Source organism: Prinia subflava, unplaced genomic scaffold (assembly GCF_021018805.1).
Source record: "Prinia subflava isolate CZ2003 ecotype Zambia unplaced genomic scaffold, Cam_Psub_1.2 scaffold_53_NEW, whole genome shotgun sequence".
Taxonomy (NCBI): domain Eukaryota; kingdom Metazoa; phylum Chordata; class Aves; order Passeriformes; family Cisticolidae; genus Prinia; species Prinia subflava.
Window position 1 is genome coordinate 417357 of NW_026961063.1, and position 17674 is coordinate 435030.

The 17674-nt window shown below is 63.8% G+C and overlaps 3 protein-coding genes across 5 annotated transcripts in view; all 3 read left to right on the top strand.

Moving 5' to 3' along the window:
• KMT2D (lysine methyltransferase 2D) overlaps positions 1 to 8672 on the top strand; it is a 31825-nt gene extending 23153 nt beyond the window's left edge. Inside the window, 14 exon segments of the mRNA XM_063425144.1 lie at positions 1 to 165; positions 254 to 410; positions 495 to 576; positions 670 to 845; positions 1175 to 1323; positions 1429 to 1564; positions 1645 to 1781; positions 2777 to 3947; positions 4155 to 4291; positions 4419 to 4549; positions 4650 to 4935; positions 5870 to 5943; positions 6045 to 6153; positions 6738 to 8672. Coding sequence (XP_063281214.1) covers positions 1 to 165; positions 254 to 410; positions 495 to 576; positions 670 to 845; positions 1175 to 1323; positions 1429 to 1564; positions 1645 to 1781; positions 2777 to 3947; positions 4155 to 4291; positions 4419 to 4549; positions 4650 to 4935; positions 5870 to 5943; positions 6045 to 6153; positions 6738 to 6830 — 3003 coding nt within the window. The 3' untranslated portion in view covers positions 6831 to 8672.
• A 1412-nt stretch (positions 8673 to 10084) lies between these two features.
• Positions 10085 to 15223, top strand: PRKAG1 (protein kinase AMP-activated non-catalytic subunit gamma 1). The gene is made up of 12 exons (XM_063425184.1): positions 10085 to 10357; positions 10471 to 10549; positions 11544 to 11647; positions 11722 to 11803; positions 11879 to 11937; positions 12028 to 12073; positions 12171 to 12225; positions 12311 to 12437; positions 14040 to 14205; positions 14309 to 14346; positions 14448 to 14594; positions 14685 to 15223. The coding sequence occupies exons 1-12, from the start codon at positions 10352 to 10354 to the stop codon at positions 14781 to 14783; spliced, it is 1008 nt and encodes a 335-aa protein (XP_063281254.1). The 5' UTR covers positions 10085 to 10351; the 3' UTR covers positions 14784 to 15223.
• A 61-nt stretch (positions 15224 to 15284) lies between these two features.
• On the top strand, positions 15285 to 17418 carry DDN (dendrin). 3 transcript variants are annotated; one of them, XM_063425182.1, is made up of 3 exons: positions 15285 to 15437; positions 16174 to 16248; positions 16320 to 17418. In XM_063425182.1, exons 1-3 carry the CDS (start codon positions 15412 to 15414, stop codon positions 17344 to 17346), a joined length of 1128 nt encoding a protein of 375 aa, XP_063281252.1. In that variant the 5' UTR covers positions 15285 to 15411; the 3' UTR covers positions 17347 to 17418. The 3 variants fall into 3 exon arrangements, with proteins under 3 accessions (XP_063281252.1, XP_063281253.1, XP_063281251.1); XM_063425183.1 differs by lacking the exon at positions 15285 to 15437 and adding an exon at positions 15596 to 15679 and having other exon boundaries at positions 16320 to 17417; XM_063425181.1 differs by lacking the exon at positions 15285 to 15437 and having other exon boundaries at positions 15945 to 16248; positions 16320 to 17415.
• The last annotated feature ends 256 nt before the right edge of the window (positions 17419 to 17674 follow it).

The following is a 17674-nucleotide window of genomic DNA, read 5'->3' on the forward strand; positions in this document are numbered from 1 at the left end:
GAGCTGTCGCTGCTGCCGCTGACGGAGCCGACCATCATGGCCAACTTCAGCCTCTTCGCACCGTTTGGCAGCAGCCCCATCAACGGCAAGAGCCAACTCCGGGGCGCCTTCGGCAGCGCCGTGCTCGACAGCGTCCCCGACTACTACTCCCAGCTGCTCACTAAGGTGAGAGGAGGGGTTGTTCCCTGGTGTCCCCCTTATCCGGGGGTCCTGGACCATCCTGCTGTTCTCACCCCACCGTCTGCCCCCCCAGAACAACCTCAGCAACCCACCCACGCCACCCTCCTCGCTGCCCCCCACACCCCCTCCCTCCGTGCAGCAGAAGATGGTGAACGGTGTCACGGCCCCTGAAGAACTGGGGGAGCAGCCCAAGGACGCCGACCCAGCCCGCGAGCCCCACGGCCAGAAAGGTGAGCCTGGCTGGCACAGGGGTGGCACAGAGTCCCCGCTGCCACCTGTGGCTCCCCACAATGACACCAATTGCTTCTCTGGAGATGCACCAGCTGTAGAGGTGAAGAGCCTGGACCTGCTGGCAGCGCTGCCCACCCCTCCACACAACCAGACTGAGGACGTCAGGTGAGACCCCCCTTTGTGGTGACCCCCCACCAGTGACATCTCCTCTGTGGGTGACACCAGGCCCTGTGGCCCCTGACACCTCCGTCCCCACAGGATGGAGAGCGACGACGAGAGCGACTCCCCCGACAGCATCGTCCCTGCTTCATCCCCCGAGAGCGTCCTGGGCGAGGAGCTGCTCCGCTTCCCGCTCCTCAGCGAGGCCAAGCCAGAGCTGGAGGAGCGTGTGCTGTCCCCCATCATCCCCATCATCCCCCGGGCCAGTATCCCAGGTAGGATGCACTGGAGGGGTGTGTGGTCCATGTGGGCTGGGCACGAGGGGTCTGTGGGATGTGCAACACAGGGAAGGGCTGTGGAGCTTGTGTTGGGAGGGATATGGATGGGGCAGGATGCGGTTCCTGGTTTAGGAGGGGTTTAATGGAGCCACGGGAAGTGTAGGATGTGAAGGAAAGGGATTTGCAGGGTGGTGGATCCCCTGCAGGGATCTGGGGCGGCTGGGTGGGCTCGTGGGTGGCTGTTGGTGGGGCTGGGTCTGCACAGTTCTGACCCTGCCTCTCATCCCCTGCTCCCCACGGCTCTGACCCCCCTCTCCCCACACCAGTGTTCCCCGACACTAAACCCTACGAGGTCACAGAGCCCTTTGGGGCTCCACCAGGGAAGGTGGGGGCAGCAGGCCCTGGAACCCCATGGGAGAAGGGCAAGAGCAGCGAGGTCTCTGTCATGCTGACGGTGTCTGCAGCAGCTGCCAAGGTAAGTGAGGGAATGGGGGGATTTGAGACCCTTGGGGTCCCAGCAGTGACCAAACACAGCGTCACCTGTGGCACCCTGGACCCATCCTGCCTTGCTGTCACCTAGAACCTCAACGGGGTGATGGTGGCCATGGCCGAGCTGCTGAGCATGAAGATCCCCAGCTCCTACGAGGTGCTGTTCCCCGACGGCCCCGTGCGAGCGGCTGTGGTTGAGGCCAAGAAGGTGGAGACTGACATGGCCGGTGAGTGTTCCCCTTGTCCCCGTGTCCCCCTGTGTCCCCGGGCTGGGACCCCCGTGATGGGATGTCCATCCCTCCCCCAGGAATGCTCGGAGGGAAGGAGAAGGCGCTGGCTGGGAAGGTTCCGGACAGCAGCTCGGAGTGGCTGAAGCAGTTCGATGCGGTGCTGCCAGGGTACAGCCTCAAGGGCGAGCTGGACCTCCTGACACTGCTCAGACAGGTCAGTGGCACACAGGGGTCCCTGTGGGGCTACGGGACTGGGAGGGGGCTGTTGGGGTACCCATAGGGCTGGGCTAGGAGGGGTACAGGAGCAGGGGCTCTTTGGTAGAGGTGTGTGGTGGTCCCTGTAGGTCACCCCATGATTTTAGGGAATTTCCTGAGGGCTTGGGTCTCCCAGGAAGGAGTCCAGGAGGTCCTTGTAGGGTTGGGGGCATGTGGGATGCTGATGGGCCCCTGCAGGACCAAGGAGCCCTCCCTGCAGTGCACAGGGAGGTTGGGTGTGGAGTCCAGGACGTCCCTCTGGCTGCCCTGGAGGGTTTGGAGACCAGACAGGGGGTCTGGGATCTGTCCAAGGGGTCACACAGAGCCCAAGAGGACACTGCCTCTGATCCCTGGCCATGTATTGGAGTCCAGGACATTCCTCTGGCCATCCTGGAGGGTTTGGAGACCGGACAGGGGGTCTGGGGTCTGTCCAAGGGGCTCAGGCAGCCTCACACAGAGCCCAGGAGGACACTGCCTCTGATCCCTGCCATGGCAGTGAATGCCCACAGTGTGTGAACAATCACAAGCTGAGAGAATTCAAAATAAGTAGTAGTTGATTAGAGCGCAAATGTAGAATTTAGGATTTTTAGTGTATGGGGCTGAAGAGGCAAGATGGAGGAATTGGGGAGTGGTCCTGTCCTCATTGTTCTTGCTCTTGTCCCCCATTTTCTGCTGAGTTGGATCACAAGGATTGGTTTAGAGTAGAAATTACATGTTAATATAGGTAGTGAGTATTGGTAAGATTTTGTAAATAAAAAATTTGTTGTGAATGGTGGTTGGGTCAAGGGGACCGTACATAAAGTCTGGGACCCTCTGATCTGCCCAGTCTCTGCTGGGGACGCCCTGCAGAGCTGAGACAGAACTGAGAGATAACAAAAGAATAAACAACCCTGAGAGTTGGGGGTCTCCACCCCTTCAATGCTCTGACCCCTATCCCCCCTCCCCACACCACAGGAGAGCCCTGCTCCCGAGAAGACCCTTCACCACTGCTACGTCAACAATGTCTCCAACCTGGACGTGCGGCAGCTCTCTGTGCTGCCCCAGGAGCCCTCGCCCCCGCTGTCCCCTTCTGTCCCCTCCCCATCCAGCCCCGCTGAGCCCACCAGGGTCCCTGACCCTGAGGCGTCCCACGAGGCAGCCGCAGCTCCGTTGTCACCGCTGCCACCAGCCCCCTCGCCAGCCCCGCAGGAGGAAGGGGCCGCGGCCGCCCACTCCCCGCCCCGGTTCAAGCCGCGCTCGCGGCCGCCGGAGGACGGGGACGAGGCGAGGCCGCGGCTGAAGAAGTGGAAGGGGGTGCGCTGGAAACGGCTGCGCTTCCTCGTCACCATCCAGAAAGGGGGGGCCAAGCACGACGGCGACAAGGAGATCGCCGAGTTCATCGACAAGCTGGGCACCACGCTGCGCCCCGAGAAGGTGCCGCAGGACCTGCGCAAGTGCTGCTTCTGTCACGAGGAGGGAGACGGCGCCACGGACGGGCCGGCCCGCCTGCTCAACCTTGACCTCGATCTCTGGGTCCACCTGAACTGCGCCCTGTGGTCCACGGAGGTGTACGAGACTCAGGGAGGGGCCCTGATCAACGTGGAGGTGGCGCTGCACCGCGGGCTCCTCACCAAGTGCTCCCTGTGCCAGAAAACCGGTGCCACCAACAGCTGCAACCGCATCCGCTGCCCCAGCGTGTACCACTTCGCCTGCGCCATCCGCGCCAAGTGCATGTTCTTCAAGGACAAGACCATGCTGTGTCCCCTGCACAAGCTCAAGGGGCCCTGCGAGCAGGAGCTCAGCAGCTTCACCGTGTTCCGCCGCGTCTACATCGAGCGGGACGAGGTGAAGCAGATCGCCAGCATCATCCAGCGCGGCGAGCGGCTCCACATGTTCCGCGTGGGCGGCTTGGTCTTCCACGCCATCGGGCAGCTGCTGCCACATCAGATGGCCGATTTCCACAGCGTCACTGCCCTCTACCCCGTGGGCTACGAGGCCACGCGCATCTACTGGAGCCTGCGGACCAACAACCGCCGCTGCTGCTACCGCTGCACCATCTGCGAGAACAACGGGCGCCCCGAGTTCGTCGTGCAGGTCATCGAGCAGGGCCTGGAGGATCTTGTCTTCTCCGACTCGTCGCCACAAGGTAAGGGGTTGGGAGATGCCAGTGCTCAATGGCTGAGCCACACCAGAGGGTGGGGTGGTGGAAGGCAGCTTGAGGTCCCCGCTGAGTCCACATCTTCAACCTGTGGCATTCAATGCGCTGCTCTGTTGAGGTGTTGATTGGTCATTTGGACTTGATGATCTTGGAGGTCTCTTCCTGTCTGATTAATTCTCTGGTTCTGCCTTGTAGCTGTCTGGAACCGGATCATCGAGCCGGTGGCGATGATGAGGAAGGAGGCCGACATGCTGCGGCTCTTCCCCGAGTACCTGAAGGGCGAGGAGCTCTTCGGCCTCACGGTGCACGCGGTGCTGCGCATCGCCGAGTCGGTAAGTCCCAGGGTGGCCATGGGGGTCTCTCCTCCATCCTGGGGGTCCACCCTGCTGGGGAAGGACCCGGTGGGTTTTTTTTGCTGCTTCCTCTTGACTTCTGGTCCTTCTGTGTCCCCCTCTGCAGCTGCCAGGCGTTGAGAGCTGCCAGAATTATCTGTTCCGCTACGGGCGCCACCCCCTGATGGAGCTGCCGCTGATGATCAACCCCACCGGCTGCGCCCGCTCCGAGCCCAAGATCCTCACCCACTACAAGCGGTGAGCGTGGCTGGAATTCACTGGGAGAACTGGGATCCACCAGCTGGGGATCCCTGGAGATCCCTCAGCTCTAACCCTTCTCATCCCCCTCCCCTGAAAGGCCCCACACCCTGAACAGCACAAGCATGTCCAAGGCCTACCAGAGCACGTTCACCGGCGAGACCAACACGCCCTACAGCAAACAGTTTGTGCACTCCAAATCCTCCCAGTACCGGCGCCTGAAGACGGAGTGGAAGAACAACGTGTACCTGGCACGGTCCCGCATCCAAGGGCTGGGGCTCTACGCGGCCAAGGACATCGAGAAGCACACGATGGTCATCGAGTACATCGGCACCATCATCCGAAATGAGGTGGCCAACAGGCGGGAGAAGATCTACGAGGAGCAGGTGAGGCTCTGGTGGGCCGCTGGGGGCTGCTGTGGGCACCTGGGCAAGGTGTGGAGGGACTTGGGTGGTATCTCGGGGGCTCTGGTGGAACGTGGAGGGAATTTGAGAAGGAAATGGGAGTCAGATGGGATGTTGGGGGCTCAGGTGGGATGTGGGTGGGATGTTGGAGGCTCTGGCAGGACGTGGGGGGCTGAGGTGGGATGTGGGTGGTCTTGGGTGGGATTTGGAGACTCTGGCAGGACATGGGGGACTCAGGTGGGATGTTGGAGGCTCTGGCAGGACGTGGGGGGCTCAGGTGGGATGTGGAGGGATATGGGTGGCATCTTGGGGGCTCTGGTGGAACGTGGAGGGACTTTGAGAAGGAAATGGGAGTCAGATGGGATGTTGGGGGTTCAGGTGGGATGTGGGTGGTCTTGGGTGGGATTTGGAGGCTCTGGTGGGACGTGGGGGGCTCAGGTGGGATGTTGGAGGCTCTGGCAGGACGTGGAGGGACTGAGGTGGGATGTGGATGATCTTGGGTGGGATGTTGGAGGCTCTGGCGGGACGTGGGGGACTCAGGTGGGATGTGGAGGGACTTGAGAGGGATATTGAGAGTTCTGATGGGACGTGGAGGGTCTTAGGTGGGGTGCTGGGAGCTCTGCTGGGACAGGCGGGATTTGAGGGTCTCAGGAGGGATTTTGAGGGTCTCAGGTGGGATTTGAGGGTCTCAGGAGGGATTTGAGGGTCTCAGGAGGGATTTTGAGGGTCTCAGGCGGGATTTGAGGGTCTCAGGCGGGATTTGAGGGTCTCAGGAGGGATTTGAGGGTCTCAGGAGGGATTTTGAGGGTCTCAGGAGGGATTTGAGGGTCTCCCGTGGGATGTGGGGTGGTGGACACCAACTCAGGTGGGAATGTGGACATCAGAGCACCCCTCAAGCCCCTCTTCTCCATGGCAGAACCGCGGCATTTACATGTTCCGCATCAACAACGAGCACGTCATTGACGCCACGCTGACGGGGGGCCCGGCCAGGTGAGCACGGGGGGCTTTGGGGTGCTGGGAGACCCCCACAGGGAGCTGTGATGTCCGTCTGTCCTGTCCCTGGCTTGGTGCTGACCCCCCCGGCCCCACAGGTACATCAACCACTCGTGTGCCCCGAACTGCGTGGCCGAAGTCGTGACCTTCGACAAGGAGGACAAGATCATCATCATCTCCAGCCGGCGCATCCCCAAGGGGGAGGAGGTCAGTGAGGGACTGAGGGGGTCCTGGGGGGTCCTGGTGGGTTCAGTGGGGTCCTGAGGGGTCCTGGGGGGGTCCTGGGGGGTGTCCTGGGGGGTCCTGAGGGTGTCGTGGGGGGTCCTGAGGGGTCCTGGTGGGTTCTGGGGGGTCCTGGGGGGTTCTGAGGGGGTCCTGGGGAGTTCTGGGGGGTTCTGAGGGGTCCTGGGGGGTTCTGAGGGGGTTCTGGGGGGGTCCTGGGGAGGTCCTGGGGGGTCCTGTAGGGTTCTGGTGGGTCCTGCGGGGTCCGAGGAGGGTCCTGGTGGGTTCTGGGGGGTTACTGGTGGGGTCCTGAGGGGGTTCTGGGGGGTCCTGGTGGGTTTTGTGGGGTCCTGTGGGGTCCTGGTGGGTTCTGTGGGGTTCTGGGGGGTCCTGGAGGGGTCCTGGGGGGGTCCTGGTGGGTCCTGGGGGGTCCTGAGGGGTCCTGGGGGGGTCCTGGGGGGTCCTGGTGGGTTCTGGGGGGTCCTGGGGGGTCCTGGGGATCCAGGGGAGGGGGCTGGAGGTGGCAGGGCTGAGCTCTGCCCTTTGGGTGACTCCCCGCTCCCTCCCAGCTCACCTACGACTACCAGTTCGACTTCGAGGACGATCAGCACAAGATCCCCTGCCACTGTGGAGCTTGGAACTGCAGGAAGTGGATGAATTAACTGGGAAAAAGGGGCTGGGGGCTGCCACCCCCTCCTCAGAGACCTCGCCGAGCCCCCCAGGGCTGCAGGAGGTGCCAGGGGCTGCCGGGCGCTGAGGGAGAGCAGCGGCTGCGGCGCTGCCGGCCCTGCCCGAGCGGGACGGACGGACAGATGAACTGGCAACTCAGGGTTTTCTTTGCTTCGTCCTGCGAGGAAAAAAGAAAAAAACAAAACAAAAAAAGGAGTGAGGGGGCTCAGAAACGCCCCCTTCACCACCCCCTGCCTGCCTCCCTCGTGGGGGAGTCACGGGGGAGCAGCGCCGGGCCCAGCGCGGCCGGAGCGATTGTGCGGAGCCGGTCTGGATATAACGATTATTTTATTTTATTTTATTTTTTTGTTTCCTTTTTTTGTTGTTGTTGTTTTATGTTTCTTTTTTTTTTTTTCTTTTTTTTTTTTTTTTTTAGAAACTAATAATATTTGCTCGCTAATTACCAAGGTAACACAGACTCCTTGAGCTCGACAATCCGGGCTCTGCCCCGCCCGGCGTGGCGGCCAGAGCTCGCTCGGTTCCTTTGATCTCTTTTTTGTTTGTGCGTGTGGACGAGACCCCGGAGCGGCGGCGGGATGCAGCCAAGACCCCGACAGACACAAGGAGCTTCTGCACCCAAACCTACCTCATTTTAAGTGTTAGATTTGTTTCTTTTTATTTGTTGTTGTTTTTAAATGTGAGCCCCCCTCCATCCCAACCTTTCCCCTCCCTCTGAGAAGGGGGGGGGTCTTTCCTTCTCCCTCGGGCTCCAGAGGATGCAGCTTCCCTGTGTCCCCCCTCCTTCAAGGTGTCCTGAGGAGGGGGACACGGGGACACCCCCTCCTTGTCCCCCCCCTCAGGAGGTCCCAGCCGTGCCAAGGTGTGAGGTGGGGATGGGGGTGGGGGGACCCCAGACCCTCTCCCCCAGCTCTGGTGGGGGGCTGGGGGCGCTGGGTGGGGACCCCTCCTTCTCACACGAGGCCCCCACGGCTGGAGGGGCTGGGTGGAGCCCCCCCCTCCCCGCTCCCCCTTGGCCCTCCCAGCCGGGGCTGCACTGGAGGGGGAAGGTTATTTATCTATTTATACCTTATATTGTATATACTAGACGGGGCTGGGGGGGGGGCTCTTTGTGCTCTGCTGGGCTGAGATTTGGGGGTGCAGGGGCGAAACGGGGGGGGGTTGGTTTCAAACCCAGTCTCCGAGGGTGGTGCAGGGGGTGTGGGGAGAGGGGGTCTCCTCTCTCTGAAACCCCCCTGCCAGGCAGGGGCGGCCTCGGAGAGCGAAGCAGCGAGTGGGCATTAACACCCCCGGCCCCCCAACCCACCCCGGGGTCCCTGCCCGCCCCCTCCCCACTCCGGGGGAGGACCCCGGGGGGCGCCGGGATCTCTTAACGCACAAACACGGCGCAAGGGAGGGATGGAGGGAGGGAAGGAGGGACCCTCCTGCTCCTGGAGGATGGAGGGGAGAGGGGGTCTGACGGGGGGTGCTGCCCCCTCCCCGCCCCGGTGCAGTGGGGGCCGGGGCCGATCTTGAAAAGCTGCTTCCGCAAACTCGTCAAAGCTGCAAAAAAAAAAAAAATTAAAAAAAAAAAAAAAAAAAAATCCCGACAAAAACAAAAAAGGTTTAAGGTAAAAAGGTTTAAAAAAAAGAAAATAATAAAATTAAAAAAAAAAAAAAAAGGAAAAGCGCGAGTGGGGGGGATGAGAAAGTTTTAACAGAAAATATACGAGAAATTTAACTTTCAGAGGTGTACATAGGCCGGGGCGTGTAGAAATCCCGTTTTTACCAATACCGGAACCACTGGATGTTATTTTAAATAAAGCGCGTGAGAAGCCGAGGCCGCCTGGTCCCTCCTGGGGGGGAGCTCGGGGAGGGTCTGGGGAGGGCAGGGGGTGACAGCGGGTTCAGCTGAGGACAGCTCGGTCCTGTCCCGGTCCTTGGTGTCCCCACATGTCCCCCCAGGGAGGGTCTGTCCCACCCCAGGCTGTGTCACCCCCCAAAATCAGAGACCCTCCCTGGGTTATCCTGGGACCCCCTGTCCGTGTTCCCCCCAAAATCAGAGACCCTCCCCGGGACCCCCTGTCCGTGTTACCCCCAAAATCAGAGACCCCCCCCCGGGACCCCCTGTCCGTGTTACCCCCAAAATCAGAGACCCTCCCCTATCACCCCCTGTCCGTGTTCCCCCAAAATCAGAGACCCCCCCTGGGACCCCCTGTCCGTGTTCCCCCAAAATCAGAGACCAACCCCGGACCCCCTGTCCGTGTTACCCCCAAAATCAGAGACCCTTCCCTGGGTTATCCCAGACCCCCTGTCCGTGTTCCCCCAAAATCAGAGACCCTCCCCTATCACCCCCTGTCCGTGTTCCCCAAAATCAGAGACCCCCCCCGGGTTACCCCGGCCCCGGGACCCCCTGTCCGTGTTCCCCCAAAATCAGAGACCCCCCCCCCGGGACCCCCTGTCCGTGTTCCCCCTGTCCCGAGCCGGCTCCCGTTGTGTCCCTGAACCCCAAAAATCTTTCCCCGGCGGGAGGCAGAGGGCTCCTGGCGGCCGTGAGGGACGGGGAGTGCTGGAGGGACCGGGACCGGGACAAGGAGAGGGACCGGGACAGGGACTGGGACCGGGACCGGGACCGGGACCGGGACAGGGACTGGGACTGGGACAGGGACAGGGACCGGGACCGGGACCGGGACCGGGACAGGGACCGGGACAGGGACCGGGACAGGGACAGGGACTGGGACTGGGACAGGGACCGGGACAGGGACAGGGACTGGGACTGGGACTGGGACTGGGACAGGGACAGGGACCGGGACAGGGACCGGGACAGGGACAGGGACTGGGACAGGGACCGGGACAGGGACAGGGACTGGGACTGGGACAGGGACAGGGACAGGGACCGGGACCGGGACAGGGACAGGGACAGGGACAGGGACCGGGACCGGGACCGGGACTGGGACTGGGACCGGGACCGGGACCGGGACAGGGGCCCGAGCGGTTCCGAGAACCGGGAGGAACCGAGAGAGGAACCGGGCGGAATCGGGGCAGAAACCGGGCGGAATCGGGGCAGGAACCGGGCGGAACCGAGAGAGGAACCGGGCGGAATCGGGGCAGAAACCGGGCGGAAGCGGGGCAGGAACCGGGCGGAATCGGGGCAGGAACTGCGCGAAAGAGGGACGGGAACCGGGCGGAACGGAGAGAGGAAACCGGCGGAAGCGGGGCAGGAACCGGGCGGAATCGGGGCAGGAACTGCGCGAAAGAGGGACGGGAACCGGGCGAAGTGGAGCCGGAAGCCGCGAAGAAGCGGGACCGGGAACCGGGCAGAAGTGGGGCAAGAACCGGGACAGGAACCGGGCGGAAGCGGGGCAAGAACCGGGACAGGAACCGAGCGGAAGCGGGACCGGGAACCGGGCGGAAGTGGAGGCGGAAGCCGCGGAGCAGCGGGACCGGGCACCGGGCGAACGCGGAGCCAGAGCCGGGCGGACGCGGGGCAGCGGCGCCTCGGGACGGAGCGGGACCCATGGAGGTTGTGGGAGGGACGGCGGGGCTGAGGGGGGACACGGGGGGACACGGGGGGACACCGGGGCTCGGGGACCGGCGGCCGCGGCCACGTCTGACCCGACTCGTGTCCGTCCCCAGGATCCCGAGCCTGACCCCGGCCCCGGCCCGGGCCCGGCCGCCGAGAGCCCGGCGGAGCTGAGCCCCGCGGGGCTGGAAGGTGATTCCGGGGGGTCCCGCCGTGCGGGGGGGTCCCGGTACCGGAGGGGACGCCTTGGTTTGGGTGTCCCAAGGGCTGCAGCTGCCGGGGGTTCCTGTCCCGGAGCCCGGGGGATCCCCGAGCCCTGGGCTGGGTGTGACAGCGCTTGGGATGCCCCGTGATTGAGGATATCTCAGATTTGGGGGTGTCACAGAGCTTTGAGCTGCGTGTCCTGGAATTGGGGGTGAAACGGGACCTGGGGCGTTCGAGGGTTTGCAGCGTCCCGGGATTTGGGTTATCCCAGGTATTGATGTATCCCGGGATTTGGGTTATCCCAGGTGTTGGTGTATCCCGGGATTTGGGTTATCCCAGGTATTGATGCATCCCGGGATTTGGGTTATCCCAGGTGTTGGTGTATCCCGGGATTTGGGTTATCCCAGGTATTGATGCATCCCGGGATTTGGGTTATCCCTGGTGTTGGTGTATCCCGGGATTTGGGGTATCCCAGGTGTTGGTGTGTCCCTGGGTTATCCCAGGTGTTGGTGTATCCCGGGATTTGGGCTATCCCATGTGTTGGTGTATCCCGGGATTTGGGTTATCCCGGTATTGATGTATCCCGGGATTTGGGTTATCCCGGTATTGGTGTGTCCTGGGATTTGGGTTATCCCGGTATTGGTGTGTCCTGGGATTTGGGTTATCCCAGGTGTTGGTGTGTCCCGGGATTTGGGTTATCCCAGGTATTGATGTATCCCGGGATTCGGGTTATCCCAGGTATTGATGTATCCCGGGATTTGGGTTATCCTGGTATTGGTGTATCCCGGGATTTGGGTTATCCCTGGTATTGGTGTGTCCCTGGGTTATCCCGGTATTGGTGTGTCCCGGGATTTGGAGCATCAGAGAATTTTGGGGTGTCTGGGATTGGGGGTGCCACAGGATTTGGGGTGTCTGGGATCGGGGGTGTCCCGGGTTCTGGGGTTCTCCAGGTCTTGGGGTGCCCCTGACGCTGCCCCCCCAGGGGACGCCCACCGGGGTGCCTACACCGCCTTCATGAAATCCCATCGCTGCTACGACCTGATCCCCACCAGCTCCAAACTGGTCGTCTTCGACACGTCCCTGCAGGTGTGCCAGGGCCGGGGGGGCACTTTGGGGGCCGGGGAGGCACTTTTGGGGCTCCCTGACCCCCGTGCCTGCAGGTGAAGAAGGCGTTCTTCGCACTGGTCACCAACGGTGTCCGGGCAGCCCCGCTCTGGGACAGCAAAAAGCAAAGTTTTGTAGGTGAGTGAAGGGGCTGGGGGTCTGTGGGGGCTGAGGGGGGCTGGCAGGACCCTCCTCACCCTGCCTGCCCCCCAGGAATGCTGACCATCACCGACTTCATCAACATCCTGCACCGCTACTACAAATCACCCATGGTGAGGGCTGGGGTGTGGCAGGGGCACAGGTTGGGCTCTGCCTGCCCCACCTGGCCCGGGGTGGGTGAGCTGGGTGTCTTCTCCTCACAGGTGCAGATCTATGAGCTGGAGGAACATAAAATAGAGACGTGGAGAGGTGAGAGGAGTCACTGCTGGCTGCCTCCAGCCCTGCCCGGAGCCCCCCAGCGCCGTGTCCCACCCACCCCTCCCCTCACACCCCCCTCTCCCCACAGAGGTTTATCTGCAAGACTCCTTCAAGCCGCTGGTCTGCATTTCCCCCAATGCCAGGTACCCCGGGGGGCAGGGAGAGGGGCACAGCTGGTGGGGGCACCCCCAGGAACACCCCAAATCCTCCCTCCCTTCCCTCCCGCAGCCTCTTCGACGCCGTCTCCTCCCTGATCCGGAACAAGATCCATCGCCTGCCCGTCATCGACCCCGACTCGGGCAACACGCTCTACATCCTCACCCACAAACGCATCCTCAAGTTCCTCAAGCTCTTTGTGAGTCTCTGCCCCTCTGATGGTGGGGGCCAGACCAGGACCCTCGGCCTGGGCTGTGCCAGGGGCCACCCTGAGACCCCCAGCCCGGGCTGTGCCACAGGTTGCTTTAGGACCCCCATCTCTCAAGGTTATCTTTCCCTGAGATTCTCCTTGGGGTTGCTGTTCCCCGAGGTAATCAGGTTTTCCGTCTTCTCTTTGCCCTGAGTGTTTCACACCAGAGGTAGAGACAAGCTGAGTCCTCCAGTGCACATTTCCAAGGTTGTTTATTCTTCATTATCTCAGTTCTTTCCCAGCTCTGCAGGGCGTCCCCAGCAGAGCAGGACTGGGTGGGTCAGAGAGCCCCACACCTTATGTACCCCTGACCCAACCACCATCCAAAATGAACTTTTTATTTACAGAATTGTACCAATGCCTACTACCTATGCTAACAGGTCATTTCTACTCTAAACCAATCTCTAAAACCCAACTCAGCAGAAAATGGGGGACGAGAGCAAGAACAAGGAGCACAGGGGCCACTCCCCAATTCCTCCATCTTGTCTCTTCAGCCCCATATACTGAGAATCCTAAATTCTACATTTACATTCTGTGATAAACTAAATACTGCTTATTTTGAATTCTCTCAGCTTGTGATTCTTCACACACTGTGGGCATTCACTGCCATGGCAGGGATCAGAGGCAGTGCCCTCCTGGGCTCTGTGTGAGGCTGCCTGAGCCCCTTGGACAGACCCCAGACACCCGTCCGGTCTCCAAATCCTCCAGGGTGGCCAGAGGGATGTTCTAGACTCCAACACCCATCCTGGGCTGTGCCAGGTCCCTGTGCCAGGGGGCTGCCCTGAGACCCCCATCTCAAAAGCTGCCCCAGAACCCTTGGCCCAGGCTGCTCCAGGGCTCACTGAGACCCCCCAGCCTGGGCTGTGCCAGGTACCTGCACACCAGGTGCCACCAGCTCTGGGTGGGCACAGCTCTGGTACCACTGCAGTGCCAGAGGACCCCCAGCACGCTGTGAGACCCTCCCCACCACCCCTGCCTGGGGGTCCCACAACCCCTGTTCCATTCCCCTGTGGGAATGGTTTCTCCCCCCTCAGGGACCCTTAGAGCTTGTACCATGTAGTTTGACCCTTCCTTCCCTTTCTGACCCCATTGGCTGTGTCCCAAATTGCCTCTGAGAAAAGCTGAGAAAAGACCCTGTCCCTCTGTGCACGCCCTCCTTCCCTCTGGAGACCACCTGGAATAAACATCTCACTGCAGCTGAGGGTCAGAGCCTCTTTTGGGTCCTTTTTCCTGTCTATAAAATATTCCTCCAAAGCCTGAGCTAGCTTGGAACTTGGGAGGGGTTAAAAAAGAGAATTTATTTCCGCCCTCCTTCCCTCTGGAGACCACCTGGAATAAACATCTTGATCTGCAGCTGAGGGTCAGAGCCTCTTTTAGGTCCTTTTTCCTGTCTATGAAATATTCCTCCAAAGCCTCTCAAGGCCTGAGCTAGCTTGGAACTTCGGAGGGGTTAAAAAGGAAGATTTATTTCAAACCCCACCCTGCTCTGCACCCCGGCTCTCTGTGCTTTCACCCCCAGGCTCAGCACTGTCCCTTCACTGTCCCCCACAGATCGCAGAGGTCCCCAAGCCCGAGTTCATGGCGAGGACGTTGGAGGAGCTGCAGATTGGCACCTACAGCAACATCGCCGTGGTTGGCACCAGCACCCCCATTTACGTGGCCCTGGGCATCTTCGTGCAGCACCGCGTCTCCGCGCTGCCCGTGGTCGATGACTCGGGTGAGGATGTCACCCTGTCCTCGCCTTGGCTGTCCCCACGTCACCTCCGTGGGGGCTGTGTCCCCTCTGGGGGCTTGGCTGAGCTGTTCCCTTCCCTCCCCAGGGCGGGTGGTGGACATCTACTCCAAATTCGATGTTATTGTGAGTACGGGTGGGGTAAAACCTGGGCTGGGAGGACGCTGTGGGGTGGTGGGGGGCTCTCCCAATCCCAGCTGTGTCCCCAATGATTGTCCCTGCCCCAGAACCTGGCGGCTGAGAAGACCTACAACAACTTGGACGTGACGGTGACGCGGGCGCTGCAGCACCGCTCCCACTACTTCGAGGGCGTCCTCAAGTGTTACAAGCACGAGACGCTGGAAACCATCATCAACCGCCTGGTTGAGGCCGAGGTAACTGTCCCGAGGTGCTGGGGGGGTCGTGAGGGGGGAGCCGGGGGTCCCTGCACCCCCTCAGCCCCTCCCTGTGTCCCCCCTCCCCAGGTCCACCGGCTGGTGGTGGTGGATGAGAGCGATGTGGTGAAAGGGATCATCTCCCTCTCGGACATCCTGCAAGCCCTGGTCCTCCCGCAGGGCCCCTGAGGGGCGGTGGTGGGAGGGGGGTCAGTCCTCCCAAGCCCCCCACTCTCTTCTCGTGCAGCACTGTGACCCAGCCTGGGCTGCTGGGGACACCCGGGTGTGTCCCCACTCACCAGCAGCATCCAGCAATAACCCCCAGCCCTGGGGCAGGGGGAGCCTGCAGCCCCCCCGTGCCGTGCCCTGCACCCCAAAACCGTGCGGGGTGATGGGGGCAGCCCTTAACCCTCCTGGGTCACTCATATCCATGCCAGGGCTGTTCCTGTGTGGCCTCCCTGGCACCCTGCACCTTCTCCCTGGGTTTGGTGAAACCCACTGGGCTCCACCCGGCCCGGAACGCCCCCCATGCCCCTGGGGGTTTCCCCCCAGGTTCCCCCGGCTGTGCCCACACCCGCCACTGCTTGGTGTGTGAAGAGAAACCACGAATAAACACAGACCTGGCACCACCCTGGCTCGGTGCAGGGCACGGGGGGCACTGGCCGGGGAGGGGGGGTGTGGGGAGGGGTGGTGGCACCCCCGTGGGAAGGGGGAATCTGCTGAGCTCGCCCAGACCCTAAATCCCTGTTTGTTCCGCCCGTGGCTTTTCTAAAAGGCCAGGATTGGGGATGGGACAGACACAGGGACCTGGCGGGACATGGGGACCCTCTGGCGGGCACCGCGGTGAGCGGGGGCAGTCGGGCAGGGCCTGGGGGAGGTTGAGGGGGGAGCTGGATTTTGGGGACCCGTGGGGGGCTGGCGGGGGTCGCGGACAGCCGGGACACCGGGGATTGCAGCCGGCGTCCACAGGGGAGGCGCGAGGCCCGGCCGTGCTGAGCGAGGCACATTCCTGGCAGGGAGGGACCGGCCGGGCCCGGGCCCCTGTCCCTGCCAGTCCCGGGGTCCGGCAGAGGCTGCGGAGCGCGGTGAGCGCCGGGCAGGTCCCGGGGGGCCCGGGGGACTCGGGGAGGGGGGCCGTGCCGGTTGCCATGCCGCCGCCGGAGGGTTGCTAAGCTCCGCTCGGAGCCCGCGTGGGCTGCAGCGCTTGGTGCCAAACCCGCCATCGCCTGCTTGTCGCAGGGGGGGAAGGGATCCCGCGGGGGGGAGCGTGGGGGGGACACAACACAGGCACGCGACACGACACCCCTGGGACGGCCGGTGGGGTCCCCGCGGTGCGCCGGGCTCCCGGGGGTCAGCGTGCCCCGAGGTGGCACCGGGCGGGACACGGGGACCCCGGGGGCGCACGTGCGGCCGGTGGGCGCGCGTGGCTCCGCCGAGGCTCCGGTGAGCCCCCCGCGGCAGGGACCCCCCTCCCCGGCGGGGCCATGCTGGGGGGTCCGGAGCGGGGTGCGGGGCGCCTGCGGATCTGCGAGCGGACCAAGCTGGTGCTGGTGGAGATCGACACGGTGGCGTGTTGCAGCACGGGGACCGGCATGGCTGCGGGGTGCTGGCCCGAGCCCCCCTGGACCTACCGCCGCATCGCCGGGGAGTACGCGTGAGTGGGGACGGCGGGGTGGGGGGCCCGCCCGGCCCGCGCTCCCCTCACTCCCCGTCTCTGTCTTGCAGGTACCTGGAGAAGCGCTTTGTGGCCGAGCTGGCCCCCCCCTGGCCCCCGGTGCCCTCCAACCCCCCTTGTCGCCTGCAGGACTTCACCACCCGGCCCCGGGTGCCCCCCACCCCCTGCCCCCCGCGACAGCTTGAGGGGCCGGGGGGCAGCGGGTCCTGGGGGAGCCACCCTGTGCCCGCGCCTCGGCCCCCGGTGTCGGGCGACAAGCTGGGCCCCCCCACCTACGAGGTGCACATGCAGCGGGTGCAGGCAGCCCACGCCCGCCGGGGGGGACCCCCCCCTTACATCTCCCCCCCCGCCTATGACGGTCCCCACCGCACCCTGCAGCTCCGCCCGCTGCGGGGACCCCGCAGCCCCCCGCCCGCGCCCCGGGCCCGCGGGGCTGTGCCGGCGGGCTGGAGCCACACGCTGCCCCGGGCGGCCACCGAGGCCAAGCACCGGTGGCCCCGTGGCAGGCAGCTGTCCCCAGGAGGGCCTGGCAGCCCCCGGCAATGCCAGACGCTGCCACGGGCAGCAGCCGGCCGGGAGCGGGCTCCGGGGCGCGGGAGGGGGCGGCGGGGGACGGGGGGACACGTCCTCATCGACGCCACCCGCGTGGTCGTCCGCGCCCAGTACGTGCCACCTCCTCAGCGACAGCAGGTCCGCTATGCCAGGGGGTCCCTGGGGTCTGGTACCCCTCCTCGCAGCCCTTCCGTGCCCGCTGGGGTTGCCAGCCCCTCCGCCGCGCCCTCACCCCCCCGGGAGCCCTCCGACAGCCCCCGCAGCCCGTGGCAGAGCCCGGGGGGCTGCAGGGGTGCCCGCGGGCCGCCCCCGCCGCGGCGGCCGGTGCTGTACGCCCAGGCGCTGCGAGAGGCCGTGTCCCGCATCCGGCGGCACACGGCGCCCGACTCGGACTCGGATGCCGAGGGGAGCGTGGGGGGCTCCCGGCAGCGCCTCTGCCGAGACCCCCGCGCCTACAGCAGCAGCAGCAGCAGCCTGGAGAGCACCGGGGCCCCCCCGGGCCGCGCCAGCCCCACCCCGGCATGAGGAGAGGGGCTCGCCGGGGTGTGGCACCTCGGGGGCGGGGCTTGGAGGGGTGTGGCTCTCGGGGGCGGGGCTTGGCGGGTGGTCTCGGGGCTCAGGGCTGCGGGTCCCAAGGGTTGACCCCAATAAAAGCTCCGCGATCTCGGTGTGCTGCCTCTGCCTCTGTTTTTGGGAGGTCGGGGTGGGGCCGTCACCCCCTCAGGCCTGTCTGTGCCCCCCAGCAGGGACACAGGTGTGTGGGCACGCCCCCATGAGATTCCCGTGTCCGGACCCCTCCCCCGTTATGGTGGCGGGGTCACTCGGAGGTCCCGGGTGTCCTGGCGGCCACCAC

Coding starts and splice junctions, on each gene's coding strand:
- PRKAG1 (XM_063425184.1), top strand. Junction 12,438..14,039: donor TCAAGTTCCTCAAGCTCTTT/GTGAGTCTCTGC, acceptor TGTCCCCCACAG/ATCGCAGAGGTCCCCAAGCC. Junction 14,206..14,308: donor GCCCGTGGTCGATGACTCGG/GTGAGGATGTCA, acceptor TTCCCTCCCCAG/GGCGGGTGGTGGACATCTAC.
- DDN (XM_063425181.1), top strand. CDS start 16,079: ATGCTGGGGGGTCCGGAGCGGGGTGCGGGGCGCCTGCGGATCTGCGAG. Junction 16,249..16,319: donor CGCATCGCCGGGGAGTACGC/GTGAGTGGGGAC, acceptor TCTGTCTTGCAG/GTACCTGGAGAAGCGCTTTG.